We start from the raw sequence: 18,273 nt of genomic DNA, 5'->3' as shown, positions 1-18,273 counted from the left end.
GGGATCAAGCCCTGCGGAGCCTGCTTAAGATTCTCTCTCTCTGCCCCTTTCCAGCTCATGTGCTCTATCTCTTTCTCTCTCAAAAAAAAAAAAAAAAAAAAAAAAAAAAAAAAAAAAGAATTCATTTAGAATCTTACTTTGGTCTCAAAATGCTTCTGGAGTTTTTTGCTGATTTTTCAGGGGCTTTATAAACTTGTCAAAGCCTGATGCTTCCCATAGAAAGAACACAGTTCTTTTCTGTGACACCCACCAGGCACACGCCTGCTAACATGGGTGCAGTCAGGTCCCTGCAAGTCACCAAGTTCTTCCCCGTCTCCCTACCCACCCTTCAGTACATCCGTAAAGGTGGAATCTGACTACAAAGGTGGAATGAAGGTACAAGAAGCACCTGAGAGAGTATGAAGAAAAACTCCTTTTGCACTGGTCTGCTATCACAGGGAAGAAAGTTGGTTACACATAAAGATTACAGACACTGCTTTTACTACCAGATGGTGGGGCGTCTCCCTCCTCACTGCTTGTTAGTCTTTACTAGGCCTGGAATGATGACCCTAAGGATGGTTCTGCAGTTTTCTGAGCTGGAAATCTTAATAGCCTGAGCTCTTGGCCTCAGGGTCTTTTGGTATTTTAACTCTTTTATCTTTCTTCTGAACTTCTCATTTGCTTTGGAATCTCTAACTGGGGCTGCAAGTGGATTTGTTCATATTGATATATTTATCAGTATGCTTGCGATTAGTAGCAATCGTTTAAAATACAAATCTCTTCATCCCTTAAAGAGAGAGAGAGAGAGAGTGTGTGTGTGTGTGTGTGTGTGTGTGTGTGTGTGTGTGTTATTTTTAACAATAAAACAAAGCAGTTTGACTATAAAACGGGAAGGTTTCATATATTACATACCTACACTAATACTTCTAAAGGAAAGGAAAGCAGTACAGAAATGTACGTGACAATCCCATTTGATGAATTTATGCAACAAAAAAGATATTAAGTATTTAACTAGAAGTGTCAGTTTGAGTAAGCTGCCCATCTACTCTGGGCCTTATTTTTCCTGCCTGTAAAACACTAGGGGATTAGATTAGGTATTTTCTAAGATTCCATCTATTTACAAAATTTGGTGGTTGTATTAATTTTGTTCTTTTTTCAAATGAGCACTTTTACCCTGAGGTCAAGATTTATTAGAGAGATGATCGTATAAAGCTTTGTAGTTTGCAGAGGACTTCCACATGCTCTACTGAATGTGTCAGAGTAGGAATGGAATCTTGACCATTTTCAAACACGCTTAAAGACTGCAAGTAGCAGTTCATTAGTAATGACGACGACACCTTTTGAGTGCTATTAGCCTGCACAACACCATAACAGAAATAGCTAAATAAAACTATTTATTTATTTAAAACAGTCACTGTAAATAGTAGGAGCTTAGAGTACTTGATGAAAAATGTTTTTCTCACATGTAACATATTACTCTAAGATTTTCCTTACCAGAGGAAAAAAATTTTTTAATTGTTTTCCTTTTTTTTTTTTTTTAAGTTTATTTATTTTTGAGAGAGAGAGAGAGAGAGAGAGAGAGAGAGCAAGCGCAGGGCAGGGGCAGAGAGAGAGAGGGAGACACAGAATCTGAAGCAGGCTCCAGGCTCTGAGCTGTCAGCATGGAGCCCAATGTGGGGCTTGAACTCACAAACTGTGAGATCATGACCTGAGTAGAAGCAGGATGCTTAACCAACTGAGCCACCCAGATGCCCCTAGAGGAAAATTTTTGTATTCAGTATTATTAACTCTCTTCTCTCTTTCTCTCTTTATTGCACCAATAGTAAGCAAACATTCAATTGACTCACTTTTTTAATGTTTTATTTATTTTTGAGAAGGAGAGGGAGGGACGGAGGGGGAGAGAGAGAGAGAGAGAGAGAGAGAGAGAGAGGGAAAGTGTGCACACAAGTGGGGGAGGAGCAGAGAAAGAGACATGGGGACAGAGGATCTGAAGTGGGCTCTGTCTGAGAGCAGCGAGCCTGATGCGGGGCTCAAACTCATGAACCCTGAGATCATTACCTGACTCAAAGTTGGATGCTTAACCAACTGAGACACCCAGGGGCCCCATTGACTCAAGTTTTATACAAATGATCTGAACTGTTCACTTATTATTAAAAAAAGCCCAACAAAATGGAAAAATCCATTTTCCAAGGAATCAAAAACAAAGCTAAACAAACAAAACATTTAAGTAGTGGCTCATTCTGGTTTTTTTTTTTTTTTTCCTATTCTGGTGGCCTTAAATGAAAAATAATACAAAATCATTAACTTGTATTAAGCATATTTACACTAACAATCTATTTTAGAATCAGTTACTAACAGTTGCATACTAAAGATAATGGAGAAGTAGAAAAAAATATGGCAAGATTCCCGGGAAAGGCAGCTTGCACATATTCTAAATATAGTTCTAGCCTTTTCTCACAATATTCATACCCAACTAATGTTCAGTAACTCTCAAGTGAGATTCAAAGGCCCAGCACATTCTAAAACGATTTAGAAAAACATTTGAAAAGGAAAATAACCTTCCAGTATGTAACAATTGTATTTCTAACAACGGATACACAAATTTATTAAAGCTCATATCAAGTTTACACTGGTAAAATTAAAGTACATCTGTCATTCTTATTCATCAATTAGTAAGGAAACTTCATGCAAATGTTCCTCTTAAGATATCTCAAAGCAAATTTATTCCATCATTTATACTGCATTAATGCTTTTTTAAGTGTTGAGGAAAAACCATATTCTCAAAGTTGCATTACAGACAATCAAAGTCAGACAGGCTTGAACCTGAGTATCTTGTCCATTAACAGGTGAGAACTGTTTATTTTCAGATGCTTGCCTCAGGAGTCCCATATCTAGAAAGATGAAGAAACTCTGAATTCCTTTAAGGGGAATTAAAAAAAAAACAACAACCCTCCAGCTTCTGGCAATGCCTAGGTCATCCTAAAGATATTATATATTTGTGAAATGGACAGAGGTGGGACATTTATAAAAATATGTCAGTCTCTAAGTATGGCATATTATGTAGCAAGATACAGGAAAAAACCTTAGGAAGCTCTCTTATAACTCAGTTTCCATGGTAGATGGGTTTGTTTCCTGGCTGATAAGGTAAGAAGTCTAAGCTAACATTACCTCTCAAGTGGACCACTGCAATGGACTCCTAACTTCCTGCAGTGAATTCTCCACAAACTAGCTACTAAGACCTTTATAACACATAAATCAAATGATGTCTCTCCCTTGCTTAAAATTCTGTAATTTGCTGTTGCACTTATAATAAAATCTAAACACCTCCCAGAGCCCAGAAAACCAGGATCAACCCTCTGGCCCTCCCTTTATGTTCAACCCTCCTTTCTTTCCCAGGACATCCAAAGTTGTTTCTGCCTCAGGCCTTTGCAATCGCTGTTCCCTTTGATGGTAACACTTGTCAGCTAGCTTTCTTAGGGGTGCCAACTTCTTACTCTTCATTTATTACCTCAAATGTCAGCTCCTTTGAGACAACCCTGTCTAACCATCTCCCTCCCTCACTTACATTCTATTCTGTTTCTTTCTTTGTTAGAACTTGGTTTGATTTACAATTTTGTTGCATACCTGTCTGTCATCAGTCTCACAGCTAAAAAGTGAGCTCAATAGGGGCAGGAACCTTGGCTATCTGATTTACTGCTATGTTCTCACACACCTCGCACAGAAGCTGGCATATAGTTGACGCCCATTAAACGGAATAATGAATGAGGAAGTAAGAAGAAACTAACAAAACACTGGCAGAGTGCAGGCTCTGGATATTAGGAAAAATACATACATACGTAGCTACAAATGCAGATATACAGACATATTTTATAGATTAAAAGATTTTTAGTAGAAATACTGAATATGAAATTAAAATGATATATTTATAAAGACTTGATGGTGTCATTATATACTAATATACCTTCAAGTAACTTTTGAGTTTTTATGGTTGAAGAAGTCACTTTTAAAAAAAGCTGATTCAGGGGCGCCTGGGTGGCTCAGTCGGTTAAGCATCTGACTTCGGCTCAGGTCACGATCTCGCGGTCCTGTGAGTTCGAGCCCCGCGTCGGGCTCTGTGCTGACTGCTCAGAGCCTGGAGCCTGTTTTAGATTCTGTGTCTCCCTCTCTCTTTGACCCTCCCCCGTTCATGCTCTGTCTGTCTCTGTCTCAAAAATAAATAAACGTTAAAAAAAAATTTTAAAAAAGCTGATTCATTTCCCTTATTTGGAAAACTAGAACCTGTGTACTTTATAGGACTGTTGTATTGAATAAGGTAATCTATGTAAAGAAACTAGCACAGTGCATAACCCATAGTAACAACAAAAATGTTCACTTATAATGTATCCTAAAACTGCCTCTTTAATTCTGTTATAATTGAACTGAATACAACAGTATTTTTTCATTCATTTTTTTTAAAATAATTTTTTAAAATGTTTATTTATTTTTGAGAGACAGACAGACAGACAACGCAAGTGGGGGAGGAGCAAAGAGAGGGAGACGCAGAATCCAAAACAGGCTCCAGGCTGTCAGCAGAGAACCCTACATGGGCTTGATCTCATGAACCATGAGATTGTGACCTGATCTGATATCAAGAGCTGGACATTTAACCAATTGAGCCACCCATGTGCCTCTCATTCATATTCTTAAGATTGATAATTTCACTTTTAAAGAAAATGTTTATTGTAAAAGACATTGGTTTTGGTCCATTCATTGTATGTAAAAAAAAAAAAAATAGAGAAGATTGTTTGGGCTATGTAAAGGTACTCTGCCATCAAATCTCTAAATTCTCACATTTGGGGAAGTGACTGCAGGCCTGAAGTCTGCCTGACATGAAAGTTCTCATTAACGACCCTGCTTGGTGCAAGGCATCCTACAGATGGAAGAAACCACTCACGGGCAAACAGCATGGAGAACACACTAAAATAAAAATTATCTGACATCTCAAACTGAGGCAACAGCAGGGTGATCCATCAACAACAGCCAGTGTCTGCCCCACAGGCAAATGAACTGCCGTCCACAGCTAAAGAGGTATCTCTGAACGTGTCACCAAGAAGCTATGCTACCAGATGATTTCTCAGTGGAGAAAACACTTGAGCTTTGGAGAGAAAAAGAACCGGGACGAGTGGTGCCTACATTACCATGTATACAGTACATGTGCTCTATGTGGTCAATTGGGCTACAAAAGAAATCAGTATCAAAAAGTTCAAAGAAGATAAAAGTAGGCTGGAGCCAAAGCAATCTGAAATATCTAGCAGAAGGAATTATACTCTATTATGGAGGAAAGTCTGATAAATTAACCTCGAGACTTTTGAACAAAAAGAATCACAATTCTTGGTGTAAAGAACGATTTTAAAATGTTAACACAGAACAGTGATAAGAAGGCCTTTGCATTTCATTGACTGGTAAAACCTAAGATGTGTGTGTATGTGTTTATGGTTGGGGAGGGAAGACTAACAGGTTTTCTAATTTTTTAGTTTGCAAATGTGAGGATGATAGTGGCAGGGGAACAAAGGGAGTCTCCTACTCTCTACTTGATTCATCAAATAAAAGGATGTTTTAATGGCAAACAAAGAAAAATAGAGAAAATTAATAAAACCATACATTAGTTCTTTGAAAAGACCAACAAAATTGACAAACCTCTAGCTTGACCGACTCAAAATACTTTTCAAATATAGAGAAGACTAAATTAATTATAATCAAGAATGATAAATGGGATGTTACCATCTACTTCACAGGGAAAAAAGAAAAGTATTAGAAGAGAACACTATGAACAGTGGTATGCCATCCAATTAGAACACTGAGATGCAATGAAAACACTCCTAGAAAAGTCATAAGTCACTGAAACCGACCAAGATGAAATAGAAATCTGAATAGGTCTAAAGAGATTGAATTCTAAAACCTCCCACAAATAAAAGTCCAGGCCCAGTGGACTCCATTGGTGAATTCTACCAAACATTTAAAGAAGAGTTAACGACAATCCTTCACAAATTCTTGCCCCAAAAGGAGAGAATACTTTCCAACTCATTCTATTGGAAACCACAACACTAGCAAAACAGCTATCTACTACCTTTATAAAATAACTGATATTTTAACATCAAACAAAGAAAACAAAGCATATTATTGCAGAACAGTCCTTGTTTAGAAAGGGTGTTTGCATTAACATACATGCAACTCATATTTTTAGAAACATTTATACTGTCCTTATTTTGCTTATTTTTCTATAGATTTGTGAAAATTTCACTATAAAGAGCCAAAACCAATCACTAATCACTTAATATAGCAACAATCACCATTATGTATTTTTTGAAAAGTGTAATTAATTATTGCTATAAATAGGAATTAAAAAGAAATTATACACAGGAACATTCACTGTAATATTTTCTAATATTTTCTTATGTAAAAGGTCACTACCGGAGAACATGCTGACAATTTCATTCCATAGAGACTTTGATGACAATCTTTCAAAAAACTGAATTAAAAAAAACAAAGTCACTAAATAAAAAAATGAATATATTTTTGAAAGCAAGCATATAAAAATACATAGACTAAGGGACCTTTGTTGCTATCAAAGAAGAAAAATAACAAAAACAAGGGACATAGTGCTGCTGCTCACTGCTTTTGTGTTTTGTTTCAATGGTATCAGGGTGGCCAGGTCAAAAGCGCTGTTCCTTGTCACCTGCAGTGGGGTCCCAACCCTTGAGGATCCTTGAGGGGTACGGGTATGTATCACGGCAGACCCAGGCAACTGCTCTCAGCCTGCTCTCAGGCTGCCAAGAGTGGACAGGCAGGAACTCCAAGTGGGGCAGTTTCAGCCCACTGCATAGTGGGGAAGCATTCTACAAAACCCATTCCCCCAGTTCTTCTACCTAGCAGGAAGAAATACTAGGTCAGATGGCAGGACACCACCCAGAATGTGATCCCACTCATGAGCACAGTCACTGTGCATTAAAATATAGTTACCCCCTTGGGGTGCCTGGGTGGCTCAATTGGTTAAGCGTCTGACTTCAGCTCAGGTCATGATCTCACAGTCGGGGAGTTCAAGCCCTGCGTCAGGCCCTGTGCTGACAGCTCAGAGCCTGGAGCCTGCTTCAGATTCTGTGTCTCCCTCTCTCTCTGCCCCTCCCCTGCTCATGCTCTGTCTCTCTCTGTCTCAAAAATAAATAAAAACATTAAAAAAAAATTTAAAATATGGTTACCCAATCTTGCTCCCTCATTTAGGGTTTATAAACTCTTCTCTCTTTGGTCTACTCCACCAGTTGGCAGTAAACTCTGGGTTTGGCCCTGGATGGACAAAGGTCCCTTAAGTCTCATGCCCCTTTGATCTATATTATTTTATCAGACTTCTCTGAATTTAGGCTTCTGAATCAGCACACATTATAATAAAAATGTACTGCTTTCTTTTTCCATTATTCCCTATGTATGTATCTTGTGGACTTCACCAGAAGGTGAGGTTGTGGGCCAAAGCAAAATCCAGATAGCTCTCTTTTATTTTCCTTAAAATTGTGTACTGGCTCCTCAATTCCACTGTAAGACATAAAAGTCACTTGTTCTATGTGCATGTGTGAGGGGAAGAGATGACCTCAGTTTATAGTCTGCTATTTAGTATACTATAATAGCTGCCAGGTGGAAGGGGTACCTTTGACAGATGTTAATAGCATTCTAATGTTACCTACCATATCTCTTTGCTTTATTATTATTTCCCTTCCCAATTCATCTGAACCTTTTTTCCTTTTCATTTACCCATACCTTAAGTCTAACAACCAAACCTGATGGAATCTTTATAACTTGTTTTTCTTTGCACATGGCATACATCCTAGGGTTTATCAGAATCCACAAGCCTCTTGTATGATTCTGCCTCAACAAGAACCTCAGGAACTTTGATTCAGACTTAGCTTGGGGAAGATCACCTACTTTCCTTCTCATCTTTGAAATTTGGTGGTTAGAGGCAGAACAGGTTTCTCACATCACACTTAGAACCAAAGTGTCATTAGGCCACCAAAGAACAGAATCCTTTAGAGGAAGAGTTTAATTAGTTTTAAGGTGGTCATAAGTTTAAAAACAAAGAATATATAAATTAGGAGAAAATAAATAAAAACTTACTGTTATTGGTACATCTTTTGTTCCTGAATTTAATAAATGAAGGTTTAAAACTTTTGGTAGATCTGTTAAAATTGAAGAGAAGAAATATTTCTTTAACAGAAGTGCTTTATGGCAAACTAGAATTTTACCTTATTAGATATCAGATTGAATCTATTCTAGAATGTGAAAAAGAACTATAATCACATTAATAAAAAGAATGTGATTCCACCTAACTCATAAATAGCAATCACCTTACTCACAAGGACACTGTATAAGAATTGTCCCCTCCTAAACAACCAGACCAAAAATCAGAACAAAACATATTTTTTTAGTGAAATTAGACATTATTACTAATCTTTTAGTTCTCTAGGAAAGCATAAGGAAGCAAATTAATAATGTTAAATTATCAGTGTGAAAAATCTAATTTTCAAATAGGGATCTCCAATCCTCAACAACCAACTTCTAATTACATATGGTCCATAGAAATCCCAAATTACAAGTATTTCTATTTTTTCCTTAATAAATCCTTTAACCAGAGCATTTTCAATTTTAGAATTTGAATTTTTTCTTTGACCATCTGGGACATAATTTAACATTATGCTATTATAATGCAACTGAGTAATCCATTTCTAAATAAAAATCCAGAAGTAAAGCTCCCCCCCATCTTATTTACTGTTAAAAAAAGGAGTAAGCATAACTGAATAGGTGAGAACTTGGATTTAAAAACTCAGAAACTACTTTGTGCCTCAATATTCCCTTAAGTTATCTTATGACCTTGCTTTCCCACCTGGTAAGCAATGGTAGCCCTCAGAGGAATGGGGTATTAACCTGTGAGGGCTTGAAGTTCCCCAAAGAAGGTTTCTATAAGATCATGCAACCCACTGACAAGTAATTTCAAAGCTGAGCTACAAAGGAGTTAAAAGTAGAGCCATTCAGCACTGAACAGAGGCATTTTTGTTTTTTAAAGACTTATAAAAATACTGTCTTCTCCCCACACCCCCCCCCCCTTTTTTTTTTTACCTTGTGTTCGTAGTGTACCAAAATCTAGCATTTCAGTTGAGGAATAAATTCCAGGAGCTTGGAAGACAGAAAAGTAAACCATTAGATTTTTCTTTGCCCAAAGTTAAGATGTATTGAATACAAAACAAATTCATTTACTGTTCCTCTGGTTTTCTACTAACCTGTTGTAACTTCTACCTCCACAGGAAGGATGATAAATTCTGTGCTGTCTGAAGCATTTGTCTTTATTCTGATGAAGGCGGTGTGATTATCTGCTTCCCTGGATGAAAAACTGGCTCTCATCACTCCCTTGGTTTCATAAGGAGGAATTTCCTGACAAGTTAACAGACCATAATGTAGCACGGCTTTTGTGATGGTGCAAAAGCCACCATAGTTTTTTGAAGAAAACAACATTGACTGAGGATGCATTATTATTTTATATACCTACTAAGAAAAAAAAAACCAACACACTGCCATTTAAATGGATATATTCCATGGATTGTAACACACACTCCAACGTGAAGAATATTACAATGTGAAAGAAGCCCATCTTAGAACTGAGGAAGCATGATATGTAAAATTGAGTCAAGTGAAAGAAATAAAATTTTCAGTTGCAAAATTATCATTAAAAGATAGAATTAATCTATAAAACCAGTTATCTTTTAGTGTGATGCTTGGACATATAATTCAGTACTAAGATTCTCCACCAAATAGAGATGTCAGCATTGGAGGGAAATCCTTTTCTAGAAATCTACAGGAATCTCTTTAAATAATAATCAAGAGAGCTTGGACTCTCTCTGTCCTTTCATTTAAAACCTAACACAACAAAGCTTCTCAGGCAAATCCACAGTTGACCAACTGCTTTCAATAAGTCTCTTAGCAAGGAAAATGGAAAAATTTTCAGGCCTGTAATGAGAGAACACTGACAAATACACTAGAGAGAAGATTTATTGGGGCAAAAAAAATTTTTTTTTTTGAGATGGATTTCTTTTCCTGGTTTTACAACAATCTGGCTTGCTTGGGACCATCAGAATTTCTCTGTACATACCTTCTGGCATATTTAAGGAAATCCCTATGTTTTAGAATTTATTATTTATCTCACTTACCTCTATTCTCTTAACTTTTTAGCCTCAAAGTAGGAAAGAAGTGATTGGAACCCTCCTGGGGCCACAAGAGATGCACCATCCACTTCCCCATCTCTAGGGAGCTGACTTGGTCTCTGGGCTTTTCTTATGTACACTGAAATGGGCTGAGGGTGAGGTCAAGGCCAATTGACTTTTATTTTTACTCTATGTTTGTAGGAAGAAGAATAACTTTATCTTTTCTTGCAGCCACTGGGATTATTAAAACATTATGCCATCTCTGCTACCATTCATTACAGTTCTTAACTAATTAGAAATATGAATTCTCTTATGTTTAATAGATACCAATTATATTTCACAGTAAATTCTTAGCTCTTCTATGTAGAATTATACAAACTTAATAGCTTATAGTTAATTCTCTGAAGCATTGTTTTATATACTACAATAAACTACATTGTTTATATACTACAATAACGTAATTTCAAGATAAAACATTTTTGTGAAAGGATATAAATGAACCATCCATTACATATTCCTATTTGCCAGTGTGTTTCTATATCTGGGGAGTTAACCAAATCCTGACAAATTTGTTTCTAATTGCTCAAGTGAACATCCTAAAAATGTCCCTTCTGCATCCCTTCCTTGGTTGAGACTGGTCAGAAGACAGAACAAGAGGCTACGTGTGTTTAACAGAGCAATTAATAAATAAATCTGATCTTCAGAACTCATTCATAGTGGTAAAGTCCGTTGTCTTCAATTATGGATAAGCAATGATTAGAGTGCCCTCAGAATAAGAACTGTGTTTACTGTGCCTTTCCCCTCTTTGATTAAAGCTTGGTAAACAACATTTAAAGAAAAACTCTCCTAAGGCAGGAAACTTCACAAATAAGGTAGTTGCTACACATTCATTGATTAATATTTCCTGGTATTCTCTAAGAAACAGGGGTTCTCTAAGCATTGACACAAACTAGTGTTAAATAGTCAATAATATTAAAGGTGGATGTAGATCACCTAAGAATTTAAAATTTTCTATGTCATCACAAGGGCTTGACTACATTCCCTCCGAAAACGTCATCTCTATCAACAGTAAGTCTGAAAGTTCAATTCTCTACCTCAAACATATAATGGATCCTTCCCAGAGGTTTTTTTTTTTTTTTAAAATCTTAGTATAAAAAGCACATTATAAATTGTTAGAGTCAGAGACAACTTTACCAATATAACTCTGTGGATAGTTGAAATCTCTTCCTTTCTACACAGTGGGTTAAAGCTCCCACGAATTTTGTTCACTGCTCTTTCCAAAAATTACTTATACTTTTCTCTCCCTGTATCATCCAATTTTCAAGAATATCTGATGTAAATTTAATATTAAGATATTATTAATGGGGAGTCACCCACATTTATTCATGTGATAGGAAGTTAAACCATTTTCTGGTGTATTTGAGCAAGTAATCGAGAGAGAAATATGCCAGCACTCACCCACAGTTTTCTGGTGCCTCCTTGTTGACCTGTTGGGAGTTCTAGGTGAAGATCTCCTCCACTAGAGTACATTTCTACAACCTGTGATGAAACGGGACATGATGGTTAAGCTCAAAATCATATTCTCAACCCAAGTGATTTGCTGTTATATAGAAATAAGTCTGACATCCTATGTCTTAGAAAAATTTAAAAATGTTTATAGATATAAAAAAGTAGGATAAGTCTCATGTCTTATCACTGGAGTCAGTGCTTCAGATGTGTGAGCACTGATGTTTTTTTTTTTTTACATTTATTTATTTTTGAAATACAGAGAGACAGAGTGCAAGTGGGGGAGTGGAAGAGAGACAGAGGGAGACACAGAATCCGAAGCAGGCTCCAGGCTCAGAGCTGTCAGCACAGAGCCCGATGCAGGGCTCAAACTCATTAACTATGAGATCGTGACCCAAGCTGAAGCTGGATGCTTAACCAACTGAGCCATCCAGGCTCCCCAATGGTGATTATTTTTAATTAAAACAAGGTAAATTTAAAACATTAAAGTTAGAAACAGTATACTTATTTCAGACACTGGATTAAAGAAAATCTATCCATAGAACACTTTTTATTTTCAAAGGAAAAATAGTTTATGGAAATTATCAAATTTTAGAAATATAAATTTTATATTTCTTGTAGTTACACAAATGCTTCTTTATTCACACATTTATAACAAGCTTTAGCAGATCTAATAACCACTATAATTGTGAAATAGTGAAGAATATGTTATTCTGAGATATATGTAACATTTTTAAAGCACTATGACAATATCTGGTTTCTCTTGGTGGCAAAACCATAGGAACCATTAATAATACCTCTGTGGCTTATATCTATACTCATGATTTTTAAAAACCATTTTGCTGAGGTATAACTGATATACAATAAACAACACATATTTCAACTATACAACTTGATAAATTCTGACATACATATACAGGCGTGAAGCTACCACTGCAATTAAGACATTAAATATACCCATTATCTCCAAATTTTCTTCATGCCCCTTGCAATCTACCTGTCTCTCTCTGTCCCCCTATATCCTTAGGCAACCAATGAGCTGAGCTCAGCCACTCTAGATTAATTTGTATTTTCTAGAGCTTTATATAGATGGAATCATACAGTATATACTCTTGTGTCAAGCTGCTTTAACTTGGTGTAATTATTTTGAGATTCATCATGTTGTATGTATTAATAGTTCATTTCTTTTATTTTTATATATGTAATTTATTGTCAAATTGGTTTCCATACAACACCCAGTGCTCATCCCAACCGGTGCCCTCCAATGCCTATCAACCCACTTTCCCCTCTCCCCCACCCTCCATCAACCCTCAGTTTGTTCTCAGTATTTAAGAGTCTCTTATGGTTTGCTTCCTTCCCTCTCTGTAACTTTTTTTTTCCCCCTTCCCCTCCCCACTAGTCTTCTGTTAAGTTTCTCAGGATCCACATATGAGTGAAAACATATGGTATCTGTCTTTCTCTGCCTGACTTATTTCACTTAGCATAACACTCTCCAGTTCCTAAATGTCCATCAACTGACGAATGGATAAAGAAGATGTGGTTTACATATACAATGGAATATTACTTGGCAATGAGAAAGAATGAAATCTGGCCATTTGTAGCAACGTGGATGGAATGGAGAGTTCATTTCTTTTCAATTTTATGGCTATGCCACAATTATTGATCCATTCACCTACTGATGGACATGTGGGTTGTTTCCAGTTTTTGGTCATTATGGATAAAGGTGCTATGAACACTGCATTGTATAAGTCTTTGTGTGAACATCTGCTTTCTTTTCTCTTGGGTAAATACCTAGGGATAGAATGGGTCATATGGCAGGAGACTTTCCTTTTTTTTTTTTTTTTTTAATTTTTAAAAATGTTTATTTATGAGAGAGAGAGAGACACAGCATTAGCGGGCAAAGGGCAGAGAGAGATGGAGACACAGAATCCGAAGCAGGCTCTAGGCTCTGAGCTGTCAGCACTAGAGCCCAATGGAGGGCTCAAACTCACAAACAGCGAGATCATGACCTGAGCCAAGTTGGACACTTAACCAACTGAGCCACCCAGGTCCTCCGTTGGAGACTTTCCTTTCAAGGCAGGTAACCCTATCTCTTAAAAAGAAATAATATATTTAATTAAATTCAAATGTGGAGTGAAGTAAAAGAATGGGTGGAAAACCTTCACTTGTTTTATCACATAAGTCCTTCAGGAATACATAAGAAAGGACAATGCAGGAAAAACAGCAATGCTTTAGTATGAACTTAAAGGTTTTGTGTGTTATGTTATTAGAGTAATGCATTTAGCAAAAACTAACGAGCTAAGATTTTCTAAGTATTATTACCTACCTTTTGATTTAGTACAGTGTTCCCCTATGGTCCCAGTTGTATTGACAGTAATACCATCTTTTTTTTTTTTTTTTAATGTTTATTTATTTTTGAGAGAGAGTGAAAGCATGTGAGCAGGGAAGGGGCAGAGAGAGGGAGACAAAGATCCAAAGCAGTCTCCGTGCTAGCAGTGGAGAACCTGATGTGGGGCTTGAACTCATGAACTGTGAGATCATGACCTGAGCCAAAGTTGGACGCTTAACTGACAGAGACACTCAGGTACCCCAATAGTAATACCATCTTAACTGATGGAGTGATTGTATAATCTTTTCTGAAAAAACCAGAAGACATCACATATTATTCATTTCAACTTCCAAGGTATTAAGGAAACAAACCTAACAATGTGTGGAAACAGAAGATTAAAGGGTAGACTACTGATTATCGGGAAAGGAATAAAGAAATGGGTACAGAAAAAGACTACATTATAAAATTCAAAGGAAAGATCACATTAAAATTAGGAATGTGACATACCACTGATTTTAAGTCCAGTGCTATTTATTCTAATTTAATAAAGTGTAGAAAAAAAACGAAGGCAAAATATAAAGAATATAGTTCGTGTAAAAAATTTTTTTTGCAAAGAGTGTTTATTTTTGTGTGTCCACATATATGTGTACAAGTGCCCTGAATGAGGTCTGATCTGGTGCACCAAGATCATATGAGTAGTATCTATGAGGAGGGGCTGGGACTGGAGCTGAGCTAACACAACAGTTACCAGATACCTGGAGTTATTTACATTTAAAATTACAGAAATAAAAGAAAATAAATGTTCAGTTTCTTAGCCACCCCTAGCCACAAATTCAACTGCTCATTAGCCATGTGTGGCTAGTGGCTGCTGGACAGAGCAGATACAGACACACCATCGAAGAAAGTTCTAGTGGACAGCACTGGATTAAAAAAGTAGAAGTTCAAGGGGAGTTTCGCTTTACATGTTTGAGTTGTTAACATTTTTTTTTTTTTCAGTGAGAACATACTAATGGATCTGTGTTTTATAGAAAATAAACAAATCACATACAATTTCCTGTTTACAGTATTTTCTTAAATTTAAGGATAAGACTAATGGCACCGTATAACCTATTGTAGAACCATCAGGTTAAGAGTGCCTTTCAGATAAATCACCTATACTTGTGAGGCACTGGGGTGGCTCAGCTGGTTAAGCATCCAACTTTAGCTCAGGTTCATGATATCCAAATTCCTAAGTTCAAGCCCCACATCGGGCTCTGTGCTGACAGTGTGGAGCCTGCTTCAGATCCTTTGTTTCCCTCTCTCTCTGCCCCTTCCCTGCCTGTGTGCTCTCTCTCTCTCTCTCCTCTCAAAAATAAATAAACATTAAAAAAAAAAAAAATCTATACTTTTTCTAAGAGGACAGCTTTGGTTTTTCCATTTGCTCTCCTGCATGCTGGTGAAAAGTCCAGTGTGGTATACATTCTTGAATTAAAATACTATAACTAGAAAAAGCCTAGATGAACATCAACAACAACAAAAATAAGTTGACCAAAAACAGTCAAGGAAAGAAAGCAGCAGGAATTTATTTATGAGGTTTCTATATAATTTCTGATAAAAGTTTGCCAAAACAGAGAAAATACATTATTATCTAAATTTAGCAAAAGGATATAAATGATCGAGTGATGAAGAGGAAATACAAATACTTTTCACTTGTAAAAACAGGACACAAGAGACTTTTCTTCTCTTGTAATGAAAATATCTAGCTAAAAATAATTCAAATTTGGGTAGAGTATTTTTATTAGTAGTTATGCTCACCTCATTGTTAGCCAAACGTTGGGAAGAAACCTCTTTTTTGCTATCTTAGCATATAATTTCACAATTCAGGCTCTAAAAATCTCATTTTTTTCTCTTCTACATTTTCTTTTCCATTGTTCATGAACATTTCTACCGGGGGTTCTGGGATGACAAGAATCAGTTTGGTTGTCAAAGCTCTGTAGCTTACTACAATATGTAGTATTTTCCCTCCTCCTGTTATGTTCAAGCTACTGTTAAGGCCTGCAGTACTGGTCCTAAAGAACTTTGGGGAGGCTGGGTGTGGATATTATAAACTATTCCAGAAAGCATCCACATCTCCTTTCAACCAGACAACGCAACTAGAACCTACAGTGGCAGCAAATGTCACATAGTTGGAAGTCTCTCGGGATGTATGGTGGTGATTTTAGGAAACACATAAAGGAGTGACACTTGCCACTCTGACTATAAAAGAGACCAGGAACTAGTGAGGAGAGATGTCAAATTTGAAAACAATCAGTACCTAACAGATTGAGTAAAATTAGGAGTTGGATTATCTTATCTCATCCCATCTCATCTCATCTCATCTCATCTCATCTCATCTCATCTCATCTCATCTCATCTCATCTCATCTTTAGAGAGAGCAGGGGAGGGGTGCAAAGAAAGAGAAAGAGAGAGACAGAGAGGGAGAGAATCTTAAGCAGACTCCATGCTCAGCGTGGAGCCCAATACTAGGCTCAATCCCATGACCTTGGGTTCGTTGCCTGGGTGGAAATTGAGAGTAGGATGCTCAGCTGACTGAGCCACCCAGGCATCCCAGGAGTTGGACTTTTTAAACAAAAAATAAGTTTGCTTTAATCGTGATTCTATATTTACCCTTCCTCAGACTTTAACTTCCAGGCTGCCATCACCCAAAACTTATTACCAAAAATAAGTATGAACTGTTTTAAAAATTTACGTTACATCAGAAAAGCAATGGCCTTGTGTAGTTGAAAACTCTTAAGTTAAATGCAGACCTGCTAAACTGTAACACCAGAGAAACCACAGTTGTTTAAAAAGTGGTTCCAAAAAGTCAATACCTGGACTATTGTAATCAAAAATTCTGACCACAGCAAGTTGCATTAAAAGAATAACCACTCTTTGATACATCTATAAAATCCCATTATTTTAAATAGTCTTGCAAACTGTAACAAACTGAGATTTCATGGTAAGCATTAATTTCCACCAAAATGTAACTCATTCAATATCATCAACATAAACTCACCTGTAAAGGCTCACTGTGAGGATTGTGTATATTTATTATAGGTGAGAAACTGCTGTTCACAGGGACTCTGGCCCCAAGGAATGGCCTCAGTCGATATGGATTTGGAACTCCAACACCAAACACCTATTTTAAAGGAGAAAAAAATGCAATCTGGGTTAAACTCCAACACCAAATACCTATTTTAAAGGAGAAAAAAATGCAATCTGGGTTGCTTTCATATAGTTATAACTGATTGATCTAGGGAAAACTGATGTGTCTTATTTAGATGGAAAAATCTTGACTACCTTTAAAAAGAATACACATGTGATTTCTATCCTTGATTTGGCTATATATTTGATTTACTACATATATGTGTATTTGGAATTATTTCTATAATATATTGGAAATTAAAATGATAGCAGTCCTTCATGAGCTCACAGAATAGACAAAAGAAGGCAACAGGGAATCAAAAGATTTCCTTATTCCAACCATGAGAAGAAGATGGATCTAGGGCTCAAACAATTTCTCAAATCCAGCTCCAGGTCATTCCCACATGAGAAAGCAAGGTCCTGGGTTGACTAAACAGAGTGAGCCCATCAGTCAAATGACAAATATTTCTTAAGTGCCTATGATTTGCTAGGCACAAATATATACAGTGTGAATGATTCAATAGTAAACAAGATAGATAATGTGCCTGCCCTCATGCAACTTACATTCCAGTATGAGAGGCACACTAAATAACAATAAAAAAGTTTTTAAAAAATGGTAATGTGATATAGAATAACTGGCTGGGGTGAGGCTGGAATATTCTTTTAGGGAGCATGGTCAAGGTCATCTTCTCTGGGGAAGTGATTATGAGCTGATGCAAGATGAGAACAAACCAGCACTGAGAGTGTATTTGGGTGAGGGGAAGTATACAAAGGAAACAAGGCAGGAAAGGGGTTAACTTGAAGATCAGGAATAAGATGAGAAGCATGGTCAAATGGGATGGAATGGAAGGAACATATGGGAGTCAGAACCTCAGAGCCTTGTTGGCCTTGGTCACAAATTTACATTTTGCTCTGAAAGCAATAGGACGACATAAAGATTTCCATGGGGAAGTTGACTAGATGTGATTTATGTTCACAGAAGATCATTCCGACTACAGTGAATAACAGACTATGGTAAGGACAGTGGAGGAGTGGAAGGCCTGTTGGAGGCTATGGTGTAACCCAGGGAGAGGTAATGGT

The 18,273-nt window shown here is 36.8% G+C and overlaps 1 protein-coding gene across 2 annotated transcripts in view; it reads right to left on the bottom strand.

Moving 5' to 3' along the window:
- The window catches only part of TMEM131 (transmembrane protein 131), a 235,913-nt gene that overhangs the window by 63,452 nt on the left and 154,188 nt on the right, over positions 1–18,273 (bottom strand). The window contains exons 7-11 of one of the 2 annotated variants that reach the window (XM_027072610.2): positions 17,066–17,188; positions 11,655–11,735; positions 9,279–9,429; positions 9,118–9,174; positions 8,119–8,180 (exon numbers count right to left, since the gene is read on the bottom strand). In XM_027072610.2, coding sequence (XP_026928411.1) covers positions 8,119–8,180; positions 9,118–9,174; positions 9,279–9,429; positions 11,655–11,735; positions 17,066–17,188 — 474 coding nt within the window. Of the gene's footprint in view, positions 1–8,118; positions 8,181–9,117; positions 9,175–9,278; positions 9,430–10,202; positions 10,333–11,654; positions 11,736–17,065; positions 17,189–18,273 lie in introns of those variants that run through there. The other variant, XM_053200488.1, reaches the window with a different exon arrangement.

This window comes from Acinonyx jubatus, chromosome A3 (genome assembly GCF_027475565.1).
Source record: "Acinonyx jubatus isolate Ajub_Pintada_27869175 chromosome A3, VMU_Ajub_asm_v1.0, whole genome shotgun sequence".
NCBI classification, from domain to species: Eukaryota; Metazoa; Chordata; class Mammalia; order Carnivora; family Felidae; genus Acinonyx; species Acinonyx jubatus.
Note: the sequence above shows the minus strand (reverse complement) of the source record. Positions and strands in the feature narration are given on the sequence as shown.